This window comes from Lycorma delicatula, chromosome 7 (assembly GCF_047948215.1).
Source record: "Lycorma delicatula isolate Av1 chromosome 7, ASM4794821v1, whole genome shotgun sequence".
Classification (NCBI taxonomy): Eukaryota; Metazoa; Arthropoda; class Insecta; order Hemiptera; family Fulgoridae; genus Lycorma; species Lycorma delicatula.
The window spans coordinates 53,332,987-53,347,764 of NC_134461.1; the positions used below are offsets into that span (position 1 = coordinate 53,332,987).

The following is a 14,778-nucleotide window of genomic DNA, read 5'->3' on the forward strand; positions in this document are numbered from 1 at the left end:
TCTTAAAATTTGGTAGGAATCCTGCAGAATCATTAGAACCCAGAGAATTATAGTAATTTTCATTTGTAGTGAGAATACGTGTTTAGTTAGTGTTTTTTATTGGTTGCTCTCCATTGTATTATGAATTAATGAAGAGCTGGAAAGAGCTCACTGTAATGTACATTCATTATAACTTTATTATTATTATTATTATATCTGTGTAGAACTCATACGTAACTGCTCTTGCTTATTTTTCATATATAGATATAAATATGCTTATCGTATTTCAACTTAAATCAGTCAGGTGATTCAAAAAGGACTTCACAATTTTAAAAGTATATAAAAATTTATTTGGATTACTTACAGATTTTGTTGAGGTCTCATTTCATAGTAAAACACATTAAGTTTTGACTTGACGTAGTTCATTGGAGCAGATACAGTAGTATATTTGTAGTGCATACATACACATAGTTCATTGTAGTAGCACATTTGACTACCAGCACTGTCACCAGTGTTGTTAAAAATAGATACATTTACTGTTGTGGAATGTGCTCACTGTGTGTTTTGGTTTCACGATTTGCAGTTCAACGTAATTTTCTTAGCGAGTATGACAGGCAGCCTCCTAGTAGGCATACAATTTACTCCTAACATTAAACTTTCGTTGAGATAGGTTCTGTTAAACATACAAAATCCCCATAATGCTCATATGTCCCTGAAGCTGCTGTAGAACAATTCTGAGAAAGCTTCTGCATGTAGTCTGAAGAAATCAACTTGATGTGCATCATGTCAAGACGCATTCCACAAACAACTGTTTGTAATTATGTAAACAATTGCACCTGAACTCATAAAACTAACCATGGTTCAACACATTTTATTTGATGAAAAATTTGTTTAGCTGCAGTTTTGTGTGGAAATTATGGATAGAATTGCATACAACGATACATTTTTAGACAGTATATTTTTTAGTGATGAATCAATGTTTCACATCTGTGACATTGTGAACACCCGTAATTGCAGAGTATGGGGTCAGGAAAACTCATGAAACTTTGCAGTGTATTTCTGATAGCCATAGTAGGTGCAGTACATTTTGTGCCCTAAGCAAACAAAGACATGCTTTTTATCTGGACATGCTTCAAATTTTTCTAATTTTTCAGTTACACAATGATGAACAAGATAGATGCCATTACTATTGGTAAGATGGGGCACCACCAACTCACTACCGCCTAATAGTCTGAGATTTTCTTGATATTTAATTTCCAGGTCGGTGGGTTGGTTGCGAAGATCCAGTTTCATGGCCAACATGCTCCACAGATTTGACCCTGCTTGTATTTTTTCTTGTGGGGTTTCGTTAAAAATCAGGTTTATGTACCACTTTTGCCTGCTGATCTTGTTGTGCTATTACTTTTCCCAAGCTTTTAGCTCATACTCTGTTCTGCCAGACCCCCTACATTTTCTCCTAATTAACATTGGTCAAATTAATGTACCCTTTTAATGTGAATAATGTAACAAATCAAGCATCTCAAGAAGTGATAGTGAAATTAGATTTCAATTTTAGGTTGTAAATATACCTGAGAAAATATTATAAAAAGAACATAATTTTAGATCATGTCATTATGTAAAACGTTTTTCATGCTTACCGTAAGGTTGTCAGTGAGACCGTTGATTTCTTTTGCAGCTGCCAGTTTTCCAAAGTCTGGTTCAATTGTAGATATTCAAAGTCATAAATCTGATTCTACATTAAGTTTATTTATTTCTATACTTGTTTTTCAAGAAGACTAGAGCAGAAAATGTACACTCGCACAAATATGTTGACGGAAGTGGCAGTAAGCGTTGTATGCAGTTTGGGAAACATCTAGGTATATCGGGTCGTGCATGCAACTAAAATTGCGACAGGGTCATATTAGGAAATACAATTTTCAAACTCTAATCACACGATAATTCTAACAACTCTTCTACTTTGATGAGAAAGCTATTTTCTGTTACTATGAAGGGGTTTGTCATACAGTTATTACCATTACAGGAAGGGAAATATTCCCTAAATTCCAATGCCAGTAACTCAAGATGTTCTTGTAGGGTTTCAATGTATTGGACGAATTGATCATCATTTGATGCAAGAAACTCGCTGAGAGAGGGAAACTAAATTCTTTTTTAGTAACTTGTGTGACCAAAGTTTAATTTCTTTGTTGTTGTTTCAGTCTTGTCCTGAACAAAGAACACTGTTCACTGATAGATGAAACCTGAAGACTGGAATTTAGAGCATTTAGAAAGCTAAAAATGCCAGATAAATAGGAAAGACAAACAATGTGTATGTTCAAATTTGGAGTCAAGAAGAAAAATTCTCACCTCATCAAGCAGCTGAAATATCTGTGCTAACACCTTACCTCATAATAATCAGCGCACCTCTAAATGAAGCAGTAAATGTTGGTTTTCACTTTCCATTTCGTGACTTTGTCCGGTGAAGATGTGAGAATTAAAGAGGCTGAGATTTATTGGAATTTATTATTTTCATGTGTCATCAAGAACGGATTTCATATAAGTAGGCATAGTATGTGAGGCCAATGCTTCATAATGGATACTACAGTGAGTCGATTTCACAGATTGCACAGAGGATTAAATTTGTGCCACAAGTCCCTTAAAGTTTCCTATCATTGCCCTAGTGGTGGTATATGTGGACACTCCAGCACATTTATCCCAGTTAATTCCACTGCCTTCAAAAAAATTATTAACAACAAACATAGCCTCAGTGGTAGCGTGTAATGGTGTGCTGCATTGCAAAATAACATGTCTTCATAAAAGTCATTATTATATTCATACCTCACACGCATAATAGATTCGCATTAAAAATGAAGTGTCAGTACTTTCATCCAGTCGCAATGCAAAATATTCACGTGATTGCACTCTTTCAACTAATGTACTCTACATTTTCTGCCATTTCATAAATTTGTGTTTTTTGATATTTAAGATATTTTCTTTGTATAGTTATCACACACATAATAGTTTCTATTCTCTTCACTGTGGAAATAATTAGCTCTTCTGCTATTGTATGTGGCTGCCCTTTTTTAGGCACCGCATGAGCAATTTAATAGGAAGCTAGAACAGTCAGTTTGTGTTTAATTTGATGCAAAACTTTTCATTGATTTTTATAAGCGTTTAGTTTATACGAACCTACTTCAAAAATATTCAGGTCTTTTATTTGGAGTCACTATGTTTAGTTTTTTGAATGCTCCTGCAGTTTTGAAGGTTTCATGGACTCATTAGCTATAACCATTGCAAATAATATGTTGTGACTTCTCACCCCCACCTTTATTTATAACCCTGTCAGTCTGAATTCCAAGTAATTATCCAAATACTTTCAACATTTCTTTAACTGTGAATTTGAAATGCTGTGTGATATTCTGTCTTCACTGAAGACAATTAGATACTTTATTTTTTTTGTTAGACACTAGGGAATCTGATTTCAACCAGTGATCCACACTATTCAAAGGAAAATTTACTTTATATTACAAGTACTACTTTTTAAACTTCTGAGAGAATGATTTATGCAAGTCCAAACGAACCATACACAAAGAGAATGTCTGAAATACTGGCAATTGACACAAAGTACAAACTCTGCCAAAATAGTTAAAATTGTAGGAGGTGAGGTGTTACTTCTGTTAAAGAAATTGCACTCGTCATTATGTACAGTGACTGAGAAACTGCTGAGGGCTGAGTAGACATTCGTGGGAAAAGCTTGACAAAGAATAGGTTATTCAAATCTACCCAAGTAATGATACAAACATTACTTGTAAATTTTGAGGCTGGAAATTCTTGTGACAAAACTAAAAATATTCTTACAAACTGAGAACATGATAAATTGAAGTTTAATCCTATTTTGAAAATAAAATTAATTATTTTTCTTATTAATATTATTTTTTGTTTTTTAAGTTGTTAATTTATTAATGTTCTCGCAGACTCCTTCAGGCTCACTCGCAGACCCCAGGTTGGAAACCGCTAGCTTAGATCAATCAACCCTTTCTCTAATCCGTCTAGCCTTTCATTATCTGTTACCTAATGAATGCTAGGTGGATGAGTGATTCAAAACATTTTCAGCATTCAGTTTTTCACTTCAGAATTGTGCTATCAGAAGCAAATATTTTTTGGAAAAGTATAGTTTGGATATATATTTACATTTTTTATTAAAGGGATCGACCTTAAAACCTGAGACGGATCTTGGTTTGGGAAGTGGGGTAGAATCTAATGATAGCAATTAACGTTTTATTTTTATAATGATTGACATACTTTAAACAATGATTAAAATGCTGTTATATTTATTTATGTTATTAAAAGAGGGCTGTCTCCACTTTTCTATTTATGTTATTAAAAGAGGCTATGGGGCCTTGGAGGAAAATAATGTATAACACCATTCATTCTTTTAATTTTGTTTAATTAGTAAAAAATTCTTGAGAACCTACAGAATACCTTAGTTAATGAAGAATAAAGGAGATTCAGAAGGAATGAGTAATGAGAAAGGGTTTATTCTATCAAGGAGGAAGTGCTAAATTAGGTGGTCAACCTACATGAGTACATTAAGTTCCCTTCAGGTAATTTGTTCTATCCATATTTCTCCATTACTGATTAACAGTTTTGTGTACACTGTTCAGAAATAAAAGTTACTTTATCAGGAAGTGTTAAAAAGATATCTTGGAACAGGCTAAGGCTATGTTAAGAAAAACCTGTGCTTCTATATACTTTGAATTGTATTGAATGTGGAAGAATACAATGACCTGTAAATCAAGATCCTGGTTTGAAGCGTGAGAAGTGTGTACTAAATATTCAATTTGCAAAGTTATATCAAATTCGTTTTTATCATAACTAGAATCTCACAATGCATGCCGATTAATATACATACATAAATTAATTTGATAAATAAAAATTTTTCCATTATTTATTATTTTATAATTTAAGCATACATTTACATTTAAGCATAGTCTACATTACTGATCATCAATAAATTCACCTTACTTTATGGTAATTAACCAAACTTATCAAATGAAAAAAAATCTTTTGATCTTTAAATTATATTCTGTCATAATTTTTAATCTTAATTTATTATTATTGAAGTAGTAACAATATTTAGTGTAAAAAACATATCTGATCCTAGTGGTCAGATATATTATGAGATCTAATAATTTAGGGTACTATTTATTTGAAAAAAGGTTTTTCAAGCATGATTCTGTGTAAAAGTTTTTTTTTGCATTAAGTCTTGCTACATTACTTCTGCAAATCTCATTTAAATTAAGATTAAAGGTGATCAAAATATTCTGTAGTTTGGTGAGCTGTTACAGTGTTGGTTTATTTATGAATATTGCTACCGATTTGTACAAGTATGTAGATTAGTATTTATATATCAAGTAAATATATCTGTTTTCAGTTTTTGGATAATATATGTTATTAAATACATCTAAACCCTGTGTAACATGTTTATTTAAAATACTAAATTTCTAATATTAAATTTTTATTTTTCAGCTAATGATTTGAACATGAATGAAGGTTTACCAAAAATGGTACATTCGACAGAGGTAAACAAGCCATTGTCGTTATCTGGTGGACATTCAAAGATAGTAAATTCAACAGAGATAGCTAAACCGTTGTATTATCAGCAGTTAGAGAGAAGTCTTAATATTCAGCCATTTTTGTCATGTGTTGAAAATTTATTTAGAGAACCTATTAAGTATGTCTGTAATTTTTACGTGTCAATTTAATTTTCTTATTTATTTAATGTGTTACTGAGTTAACTAAAACCTTTCAATATTGGATCAAGTATAAATTTGATCTTTTCGTACCACACTAGGGATATTTACACAATATAAACTGACATTTATATGACTTTTCCTTAGATCTCATTTTTCTAATGAGTTTCCATTGTAATTTTTATTATGGATATTTAATTAATACTACACATGACACACTGGAAAGTTTGGATTTTTTTTGCTATAAACAATGATGTTTAAGTGCATGAATCATGGATTTTTCTAAGTTATAAGTCTCAAATTACTTTTAAATAATATGTTATATTATCAGATTTTTAAAAATTTTCTGTTTATCTACTGTGTTAAGCATGTTCATAATAATCTGTAATTTTTTATAATGTTAATATATTGAAAAGTATAATTGGGTTTTATTGGAAAAAAAAAGAACAATTTTTAAAGCTTGCCTGTGATTGTAAAACATGGACCAAGAATTTTATAATGCGTTTCACCAGGAAAGGACACTATTTTAGAATTCTAGAACTAAAAATAAGAACAGAAGGAAGTCATAAAGAAGAAAAGTCGTATAAACGTAGGTCTTGAAAATTTCACCCTGATTTTTTTTTTTTCTCTCCCTAGGTATAATGTAGCATTTTTTGTAGTATTAGATATTGTAAAAATGAGTTTATTTTTATATATCTACTAGCATTCTGCGATGTGTGAAAATAATTTACAGTGTGTAGAATACACACTTATTCCATACTGTTTTTCTACTAACATTTTAGGTAGTGTAAACTGTTACAGTCAACATGTGTTGTTGTTGGGAAACTACATTCAACAATGTCTGACTTTGACGATTGATAGAAACTGATTATTTAAGAGGGGTTTCAGCCATTAACATATTCTTCTTACTCTTTGCTGTTCAAACTCCTGGATGAAACTACACTGAACTGTTTAGTTGTTATAAATCCAATAACAAGGAATCTGATATTAAGTGCAATCGGTTTATCATCTTAAATAGATCCAAACCAATGTTGTACTGTTAACCCTTTCTGATCTACTGTTAACCCTTTCTGATCTACTGTTAGGCCAGACCTAAAAAGCATAATTTTGTCATTCAATCAGCTGTTGGACAAAACCAAAGTTGTGTTTACTTATCCGTTTACTATTTTACAAGAAAGTTACAGTTGTGACAACTAGCTGGACTTAAAGAAATTATGTTTTCTGAACATATTGTGTATAGCCAAGAAATGATACAATTATAATGGCTGTGCACACACGAATATAGATAAGTTTACTTTGATTATGTAAGCTGGTGAAATAGTACTATGGCTGTGTAGATTCTGGTTGACATAAAATGATTTTATATTTTTATTTTTAAATAATTGTAAACTGTACCTGTGAAATATTTATGTAATGATGTTTTTAAGTGTTTTTTTTTTGTCTTCAGTCATTTGACTGGTTTGATGCAGCTCTCCAAGATTCCCTATCTAGTGCTAGTCGTTTCATTTCAGTATACCCTCTACATCCTACATCCCCAACAATTTGTTTTACATACTCCAAACGTGGCCTGCCTACACAATTTTTCCCTTCTACCTGTCCTTCCAATATTAAAGCGACTATTCCAGGATGCCTTAGTATGTGGCCTATAAGTCTGTCTCTTCTTTTAACTATATTTTTCCAAATGCTACTTTCTTCATCTATTTGTCGCAATACCTCTTCATTTGTCACTTTATCCACCCATCTGATTTTTAACATTCTCCTATAGCACCACATTTCAAAAGCTTCTAATCTTTTCTTCTCAGATACTCCGATCGTCCAAGTTTCACTTCCATATAAAGCGACACTCCAAACATACACTTTCAAAAATCTTTTTCTGACATTTAAATTAATTTTTGATGTAAACAAATTATATTTCTTACTGAAGGCTCGTTTAGCTTGTGCTATTCGGCATTTTATATCGCTCCTGCTTCGTCCATCTTTAGTAATTTTACTTCCCAAATAACAAAATTCTTCTACCTCCATAATCTTTTCTCCTCCTATTTTCACATTCAGTGGTCCATCTTTGTTATTTCTACTACATTTCATTACTTTTGTTTTGTTCTTGTTTATTTTCATGCGATAGTTCTTGCGTAGGACTTCATCTATGCCATTCATTGTTTCTTCTCTCGGCTAGAATTACTATATCATCAGCAAATCGTAACATCTTTATCTTTTCACCTTGTACTGTTACTCCGAATCTAAATTGTTCTTTAACATCATTAACTGCTAGTTAAATGTAAAGATTAAAAAGTAACGGCGATAGGGAACATCCTTGTCGGACTCCCTTTCTTATTAGAGCTTTTTTCTTATGTTCTTCAATTGTTATTGTTGCTGTTTGGTTCCTGTACATGTTAGCAATTGTTCTTCTATCTCTGTATTTGAACCCTAATTTTTTTAAAATGCTGAACATTTTATTCCAGTCTACGTTATCGAAAGCCTTTTCTAGGTCTATAAACGCCAAGTATGTTGGTTTGTTTTTCTTTAATCTTCCTTCTACTATTAATCTGAGGCCTAAAATTGCTTCCCTTGTCCCTATACTTTTCCTGAAACCAAATTGGTCTTCTCCTAACACTTCTTCCACTCTCCTCTCAATTCTTCTGTATAAAATTCTAGTTAAGATTTTTGATGCATGACTAGTTAAACTAATTGTTCTGTATTCTTCACATTTATCTGCCCCTGCTTTCTTTGGTATCATAACTATAACACTTTTTTTGAAGTCTGATGGAAATTCCCCATTTTCATAAATATTACGCACCAGTTTGTATAATCTATCACACGCTTCCTCACCTGCACTGCGCAGTAATTCTACAGGTATTCCGTCTATTGCAGGAGCCTTTCTGCCATTTAAATCTTTTAATGCTCTCTTAAATTCAGATCTCAGTATTGTTTCTCCCATTTCATCCTCCTCAACTTCCTCTTCTTCCTCTATAACACCATTTTCTAATTCATTTCCTCCGTATAACTCTTCAATATATTCCACCCATCTATTGACTTTACCTTTCGTATTATATATTGGTGTACCATCTTTGTTTAACACATTATTAGATTTTAATTTATGTACCCCAAAATTTTCCTTAACTTTCCTGTATGCTCCGTCTATTTTACCAATGTTCATTTCTCTTTCCACTTCTGAACACTTTTCTTTAATCCACTCTTCTTTCGCCAGTTTGCACTTCCTGTTTATAGCATTTCTTAATTGCCGATAGTTCCTTTTACTTTCTTCATCACTAGCATTCTTATATTTTCTACGTTCATCCATCAGCTGCAATATATCGTCTGAAACCCAAGGTTTTCTACCAGTTCTCTTTATTCCGCCTAAGTTTGCTTCTGCTGATTTAAGAATTTCCTTTTTAACATTCTCCCATTCTTCTTCTACATTTTCTACCTTATCTTTTTTACTCAGACCTCTTGCGATGACCTCCTCTTCCTCAAGCTTCTCTAAATTCCACCGATTCATCTGACACCTTTTCTTCAGGTTTTTAAACCCCAATCTACATTTCATTATCACCAAATTATGGTCGCTATCAATGTCTGCTCCAGGGTAAGTTTTGCAGTCAACGAGTTGATTTCTAAATCTTTGCTTAACCATGATATAATCTATCTGATACCTTGCAGTATCGCCTGGCTTTTTCCAAGTGTATATTCTTCTATTATGATTTTTAAATTGGGTGTTGGCAATTACTAAATTATACTTCGTGCAAAACTCTATAAGTCGGTCCCCTCTTTCATTCCTTTTGCCCAGCCCGTATTCACCCACTATATTTCCTTCCTTGCCTTCTCCAATGCTTGCATTCCAATCTCCAACTATTATTAAATTTTCATCTCCTTTTACGTGTTTAATTGCTTCATCAATCTCTTCGTATACACATTCTATATCATCATCATCATGGGCGCTTGTAGGCATATAGACGTTAACAATCGTTGTCAGTTTAGGTTTTGATTTTATCCTTATTACAATGATTCTATCGCTATGCGTTTTGAAATACTCCACTCTCCTCCCTATCTTCTTGTTCATCACGAAACCTACTCCTGCCTGCCCATTATTTGATGCTGAGTTAATTACTCTAAAATCACCTGACCAAAAGTCGCCTTCCTCTTCCCCCCGAACCTCACTAATTCCTACTATATCCACATTTGTCCTACCCATTTCCTTTTTTAAATTTTCTAGCCTACCAACCTATTTTAAGCTTCTAACATTCCACGCTCCGACTCGTAGAATGTTATTTTTTAATTTTCTGGTGACCCCTTCCTTAGTAGTCCCCACCTGGAGATCCGAACGGGGGACTATTTTACCTCCGGAATATTTTACCAAGGAAGGCGCCTCCATTATTGCTATGTGAAAATGCAGAGAGCCACATTTTCTTGGAAAAAAAAGCAGCTGTAGTTTTCCATTGCTTTCAGCTGCGCAGTACTCAGAGGACTGAGTGATGTTGATACGGCCGTTTAAGTCGTCCTGACTCACGCCCCTAACAACTACTGAAAGAGCTGCTGCCCTCTTTCAGGAATCATTCCTTAGTCTGGCTCTCAACAGATACCTCTCCGATATGGTTGCACCTTCGGTCCAGCTACTCTGTATCCCTGAGCACTCAAGCCTCCTCACCAACGGCAAGGTCTCATGATTCATAGAGGAGGGTTTTTAAGTGAAAGAGTAATATTTGTTCATATTGGGTTGAGTAATAGTTGCAGCAGTGTAGCTTTATGCAAATTAGCATTTGCCTTCCCATAAAGGAATCTGTGCACCATTCTTATACACAAATCTTGATGTTAGAAAGTGATTCAAAGAATTATAGAATTCTTTGGGGTTTGAATTCCAGTTAATGGCTTAAGACCAAGGAAAGAAACTGCCAAATTGCAGTAGGGCTGACCTTACAGGCCACCAAATAGGAAGAAGAGGGCTCTAGTTTTAATGCACCAACAATTAAATTCACATTGTAACGGCCACAAGTGTCTGTAGTTTCGTCAGCTGTAATTCAAATAATGCTGTCCTTTTCATTGCGCATTTCTTCCAGAACGTGTAGGTAAATTGTTGGTATGTAATTTTTGTGCAATGTTGATTCCTCTGGTATATTTTGATTCAAGCAATATTTAAAAAAAAAATCTATGACTGTTTGTGAAGAGGAATGTTACTTGTAAGCAAAGCTTCACATAAATCCATGCTAAAGTGGTTTTTTTGTTTACCTTTGGAAGTGAAATCACTGCTACTTGTCGCTGTTACAAGTTGTTGTGGGCCTTTCTTTTGCAATCCTGCAATATGAAAACTTGTCTTGACATGCTGGTCTATTTGAAACTTTTTTGTGCATGAAATATTTTTCTCGCAAACTCTACAATATAAAACATTTCTGTCGTATGTAAATATTTTAGGATAGTTAGCTGTCCACGAAGAGACACTTTTTTCAGGAGGCATGGTACACAGTAAACTTTACATAAACAAATAAAAAACTAAACTGATGCAATGAACGTGTCAACAATAAAATGCGTAATTTAATTGCTTGTGAGAGTTCTGCGCGATGCAGAACGGTGTCGTCTGTCTTTGTCTTTTGTGAGTTTGTATTCTACTTGGCCTCATAATAATATTATTCTACCACAAAACAATAGACGCACGGCTGCTAAGTACGCTGTAAGAACCGTGTGGCTAATAGGTTTGGCTGGTTGCAATGTAAGATTTCATTTATTAACTACGTATCCTACCAAAAAATATTGTAAATATATAGAAAATATGCATCCTAACCAGATTTTAAGGAAAATATGCAATAACTGGTGAAAATGGGCTTAATATGCAAATGCGTATAATCCAGTCTCTAATAATAATATTTTAATTATATCTATAGTACATTCAATCTGTTTTCTAGGAAAATTAGGATATAAATAAAAAAATACTGCCCCCAGAAGGCTTGACCTATTATGTGGCTTTGCATCATTCGTGGTCTAGTTTTGGTTGTATTTTAACCTTATTAGCTTTAAACTTATTTTTTATTATATTTAGAGAAGGTATAACTTTCTATATGCACATATGTTCTCAAACTTTCTGATTGATAATTGTTGCAATCAGTCTTAATTACTACATGGTCATCCATGTAGGTGTTTAAATTCTAAAAACACCATCTTGGCTGTGCAAATGTGTGAAAGCTGAGCAGAGTTTCTGATACCATAGCTGTAGAGATAGAGATATCTAGCAATGTAGAGATAAATTAAAAACATTTATTGTGTTAGCTTGTTGAGAGGTTTGGAGTTTAGTTGCTGCGTTACAAATCCATTAGTTTGTTGGTTAGGAAGAATTACACTTATCTTCCTAAAAATTTTTCTATTTTCATACCGTAGTATTAGTGAAAGGATAAACTAGTTGTAACTATCTATTGAACCAATTTTCCTAAACAGTATTACAAAATTACTTTAGGAAAGTTATTTTTACAATTAAAAATGTAATTTCAATCAGAGCTATTCAGATCTCTATGTTATTGTTTTAGTGCTTGAGCCTACTTACTGTACTAATGGTTTTCAACATTTTATAATTAATATCTTTTGTTTACAGTGAAGAGGTAACTAGTGATTCTGAAGGTGAAGGACAGAAGTTGAGTTTAAAGGGTAAACATATCTGGAATGGAGTTAGCTCAAGTAAACAAGGTAGTTAACACATATAGGATTGTAGTACCCCTAAATAGTATAGTGGATTAAATTATTTCCAGTTTTTCTATAAGGCTCATTTTTTTATTTATCTGATTCATTGGACGTATTTTTTAATGCTTGTAGAATATCAAAATGTATCTGTACATAATTTAAAATATTTTCTATACATTATAAAATATCTGATTTTATACAGTACAAGAAAATGTTTTACATTCGTAAATCAATTATAATCTTAAATAAGGTAAACGGAAAAACATATCACACTTCATTAAATATTCTATTGATATTAAATTTATAATAGATGTATATTTATATTGCAGTATAATATTTTTTGATGTATCTAAGGAAAAAACCAGTTGTTAAACACAAAGCAATATCACTTGACTGGCAGTAATGTGTATTTTGTTTTCTAGCCTATTTTAGTTTTTTCTTATACCTATCCTTGCTTGTTTGATCTGCTGAACATTGATTTTGTCATTAGATGGTATCAAACAGTTAACTGGTCTCATGATGAAGCCACCGTTCCAGATGTTTTACAACTTGGTTCTAAGTACCTACAACATGCCATCATTACACTGAATGTTGTGAATTTCTTCTAGAACAGTTGCTTACTTATCAATAATGCACATTTCTTCACAAGTTACTCTTCTAATAGATACCAATACATTACGTTATAAATTTGAATGTAAATTTGAATTTCATTCAGAAGTTTAAATGTTGGAAATCTCTGCATATAAATTTAAACCTTTCTAATTCAGACTGATGTAGATAAAGCCCAATACAAATTACTGAAATTATTAAAATAAAATGATTTTGTTTATGCCCTCATCAAATTCTAATGAATGACAACATATTTTGAATGGATATACATTCATTCCCACCAATGTGTTAAAATAAAATGTGTTAAATAAAATTAAAAGATTTTCTTTTACATAAACAACATTATTCTGTCAATGAATTTTTATATAACACTAGTTAAAAAAAAAAAAAATGAAAAAAATTCTCCCTGTACTTTCTAAAACTCTATACATAAATAACTGCTTTAATAATTTTCATTATCACCCTCTGTAGTTATTTTGCAATTATTTTACATATTTGGTATTTCAAGTATTTTTGTTAATATTATTTCTGTGTTAAATAATTTTATATTTTTTTAAAAATAATTAAAATGAACTTCTAACTACATCTATTTTTATTTTATGTAATTTTGTATTTTGTGATCCTGTTCTCATCAAGGTTTTACCACGGTTTCCCCTAATCCATCCAGGAAAATGTTAAGGCAGTTCCTTTTTTATTTATCTATGGTGAAGCATACCTACCCACTCCTGATGTGATCTGTGTAGGTATTATTATGTACTGATCAGAAAAAAGATTTATTTATGTAACTGCAAACATGTTGTGTATTAAGTTTTTATTAACAATAAAAATTTACACTTATATTAAAATACAATCAAATTTTATTTTAACATTGTTTAAGTAAAAGTTCTTCAGAATGAATTAATCATGTCATTTTTATAATAAAGTACTGTGTGTTTTATTTTTTTGAAGTAATGGCAAGAAATCAAGTAAATTGACTTTATATAACAAAAAAGTAATACATAAGTACAGTACAGTTTTTTCATTTATTTAACATAGTTAATGGAAAAAAGAAAACATGTATATTATTTCATTTAATTTATTTTAAAAATTTAAAATTTTTTTGGTTGCAATAATTGTTTAATTTATTTTCCTTCTTCATCTTGCTTTAATACAAATAAATATTTCAATATGTCTTTGGATCTCTTTAATTAATTGACTGTTTTCTTGTTCTTCTTTTTCACTGTTAACGACTGTTTCTACTTGTTTCATCAATTAAAAAGCTGACATTAGTTGCAGTGATTTTTTTCCATCTGCTTGGTTTAACAAAGTTAAGTTAACCTTTTTCTGGATCTCACCATCCTTGAATTTTTTTAATATTAGATTGATTCTGCATTTTCTCAAAAAGTTTTTACTTATTACACTGAAATCTTGTTCAATGTTATTTCACTTGAAAATTTTCAGTTTTTTTTCCTACCAAGGATGATATTGTAATCCATTGGCTGCATTAAAGATTATCTTATTAGGAGGCATATGTAAAAATTTAATTTTGCCACTCTATAAAATGACTGGATTAAAATAATAACAAAGTGGCTTCTTCTAGGATATTAAAATATTAACGAAATATGGTTAAAACTATGATGAAAACTAAGATAATAGTTGGAATAAAATTGAAACAGTAAAAGAAATGCAACAATTAGGATAATAGATGAAACAAAATAATATCAAAATTTTGATGGGTTAAATCTTAAGTATATTAATTCTTTTTAGAAGTAATAATACCCGGTCTAGTACGTTCTTTTCATTTCCTGGACACGCCGTTTGTCTTGGC

General features: G+C 31.8%; 1 protein-coding gene across 3 annotated transcripts in view; it reads left to right on the top strand.

Moving 5' to 3' along the window:
- Ino80 (chromatin-remodeling ATPase INO80) overlaps nt 1–14,778 on the top strand; it is a 98,950-nt gene that overhangs the window by 4,856 nt on the left and 79,316 nt on the right. For all 3 annotated transcript variants that reach the window (XM_075371573.1, XM_075371570.1, XM_075371572.1), the window contains exons 2-3: nt 5,485–5,689; nt 12,277–12,368. In XM_075371573.1, coding sequence (XP_075227688.1) covers nt 5,499–5,689; nt 12,277–12,368 — 283 coding nt within the window. In that variant the 5' untranslated portion in view covers nt 5,485–5,498. The remainder of the gene's footprint in view (nt 1–5,484; nt 5,690–12,276; nt 12,369–14,778) is intronic.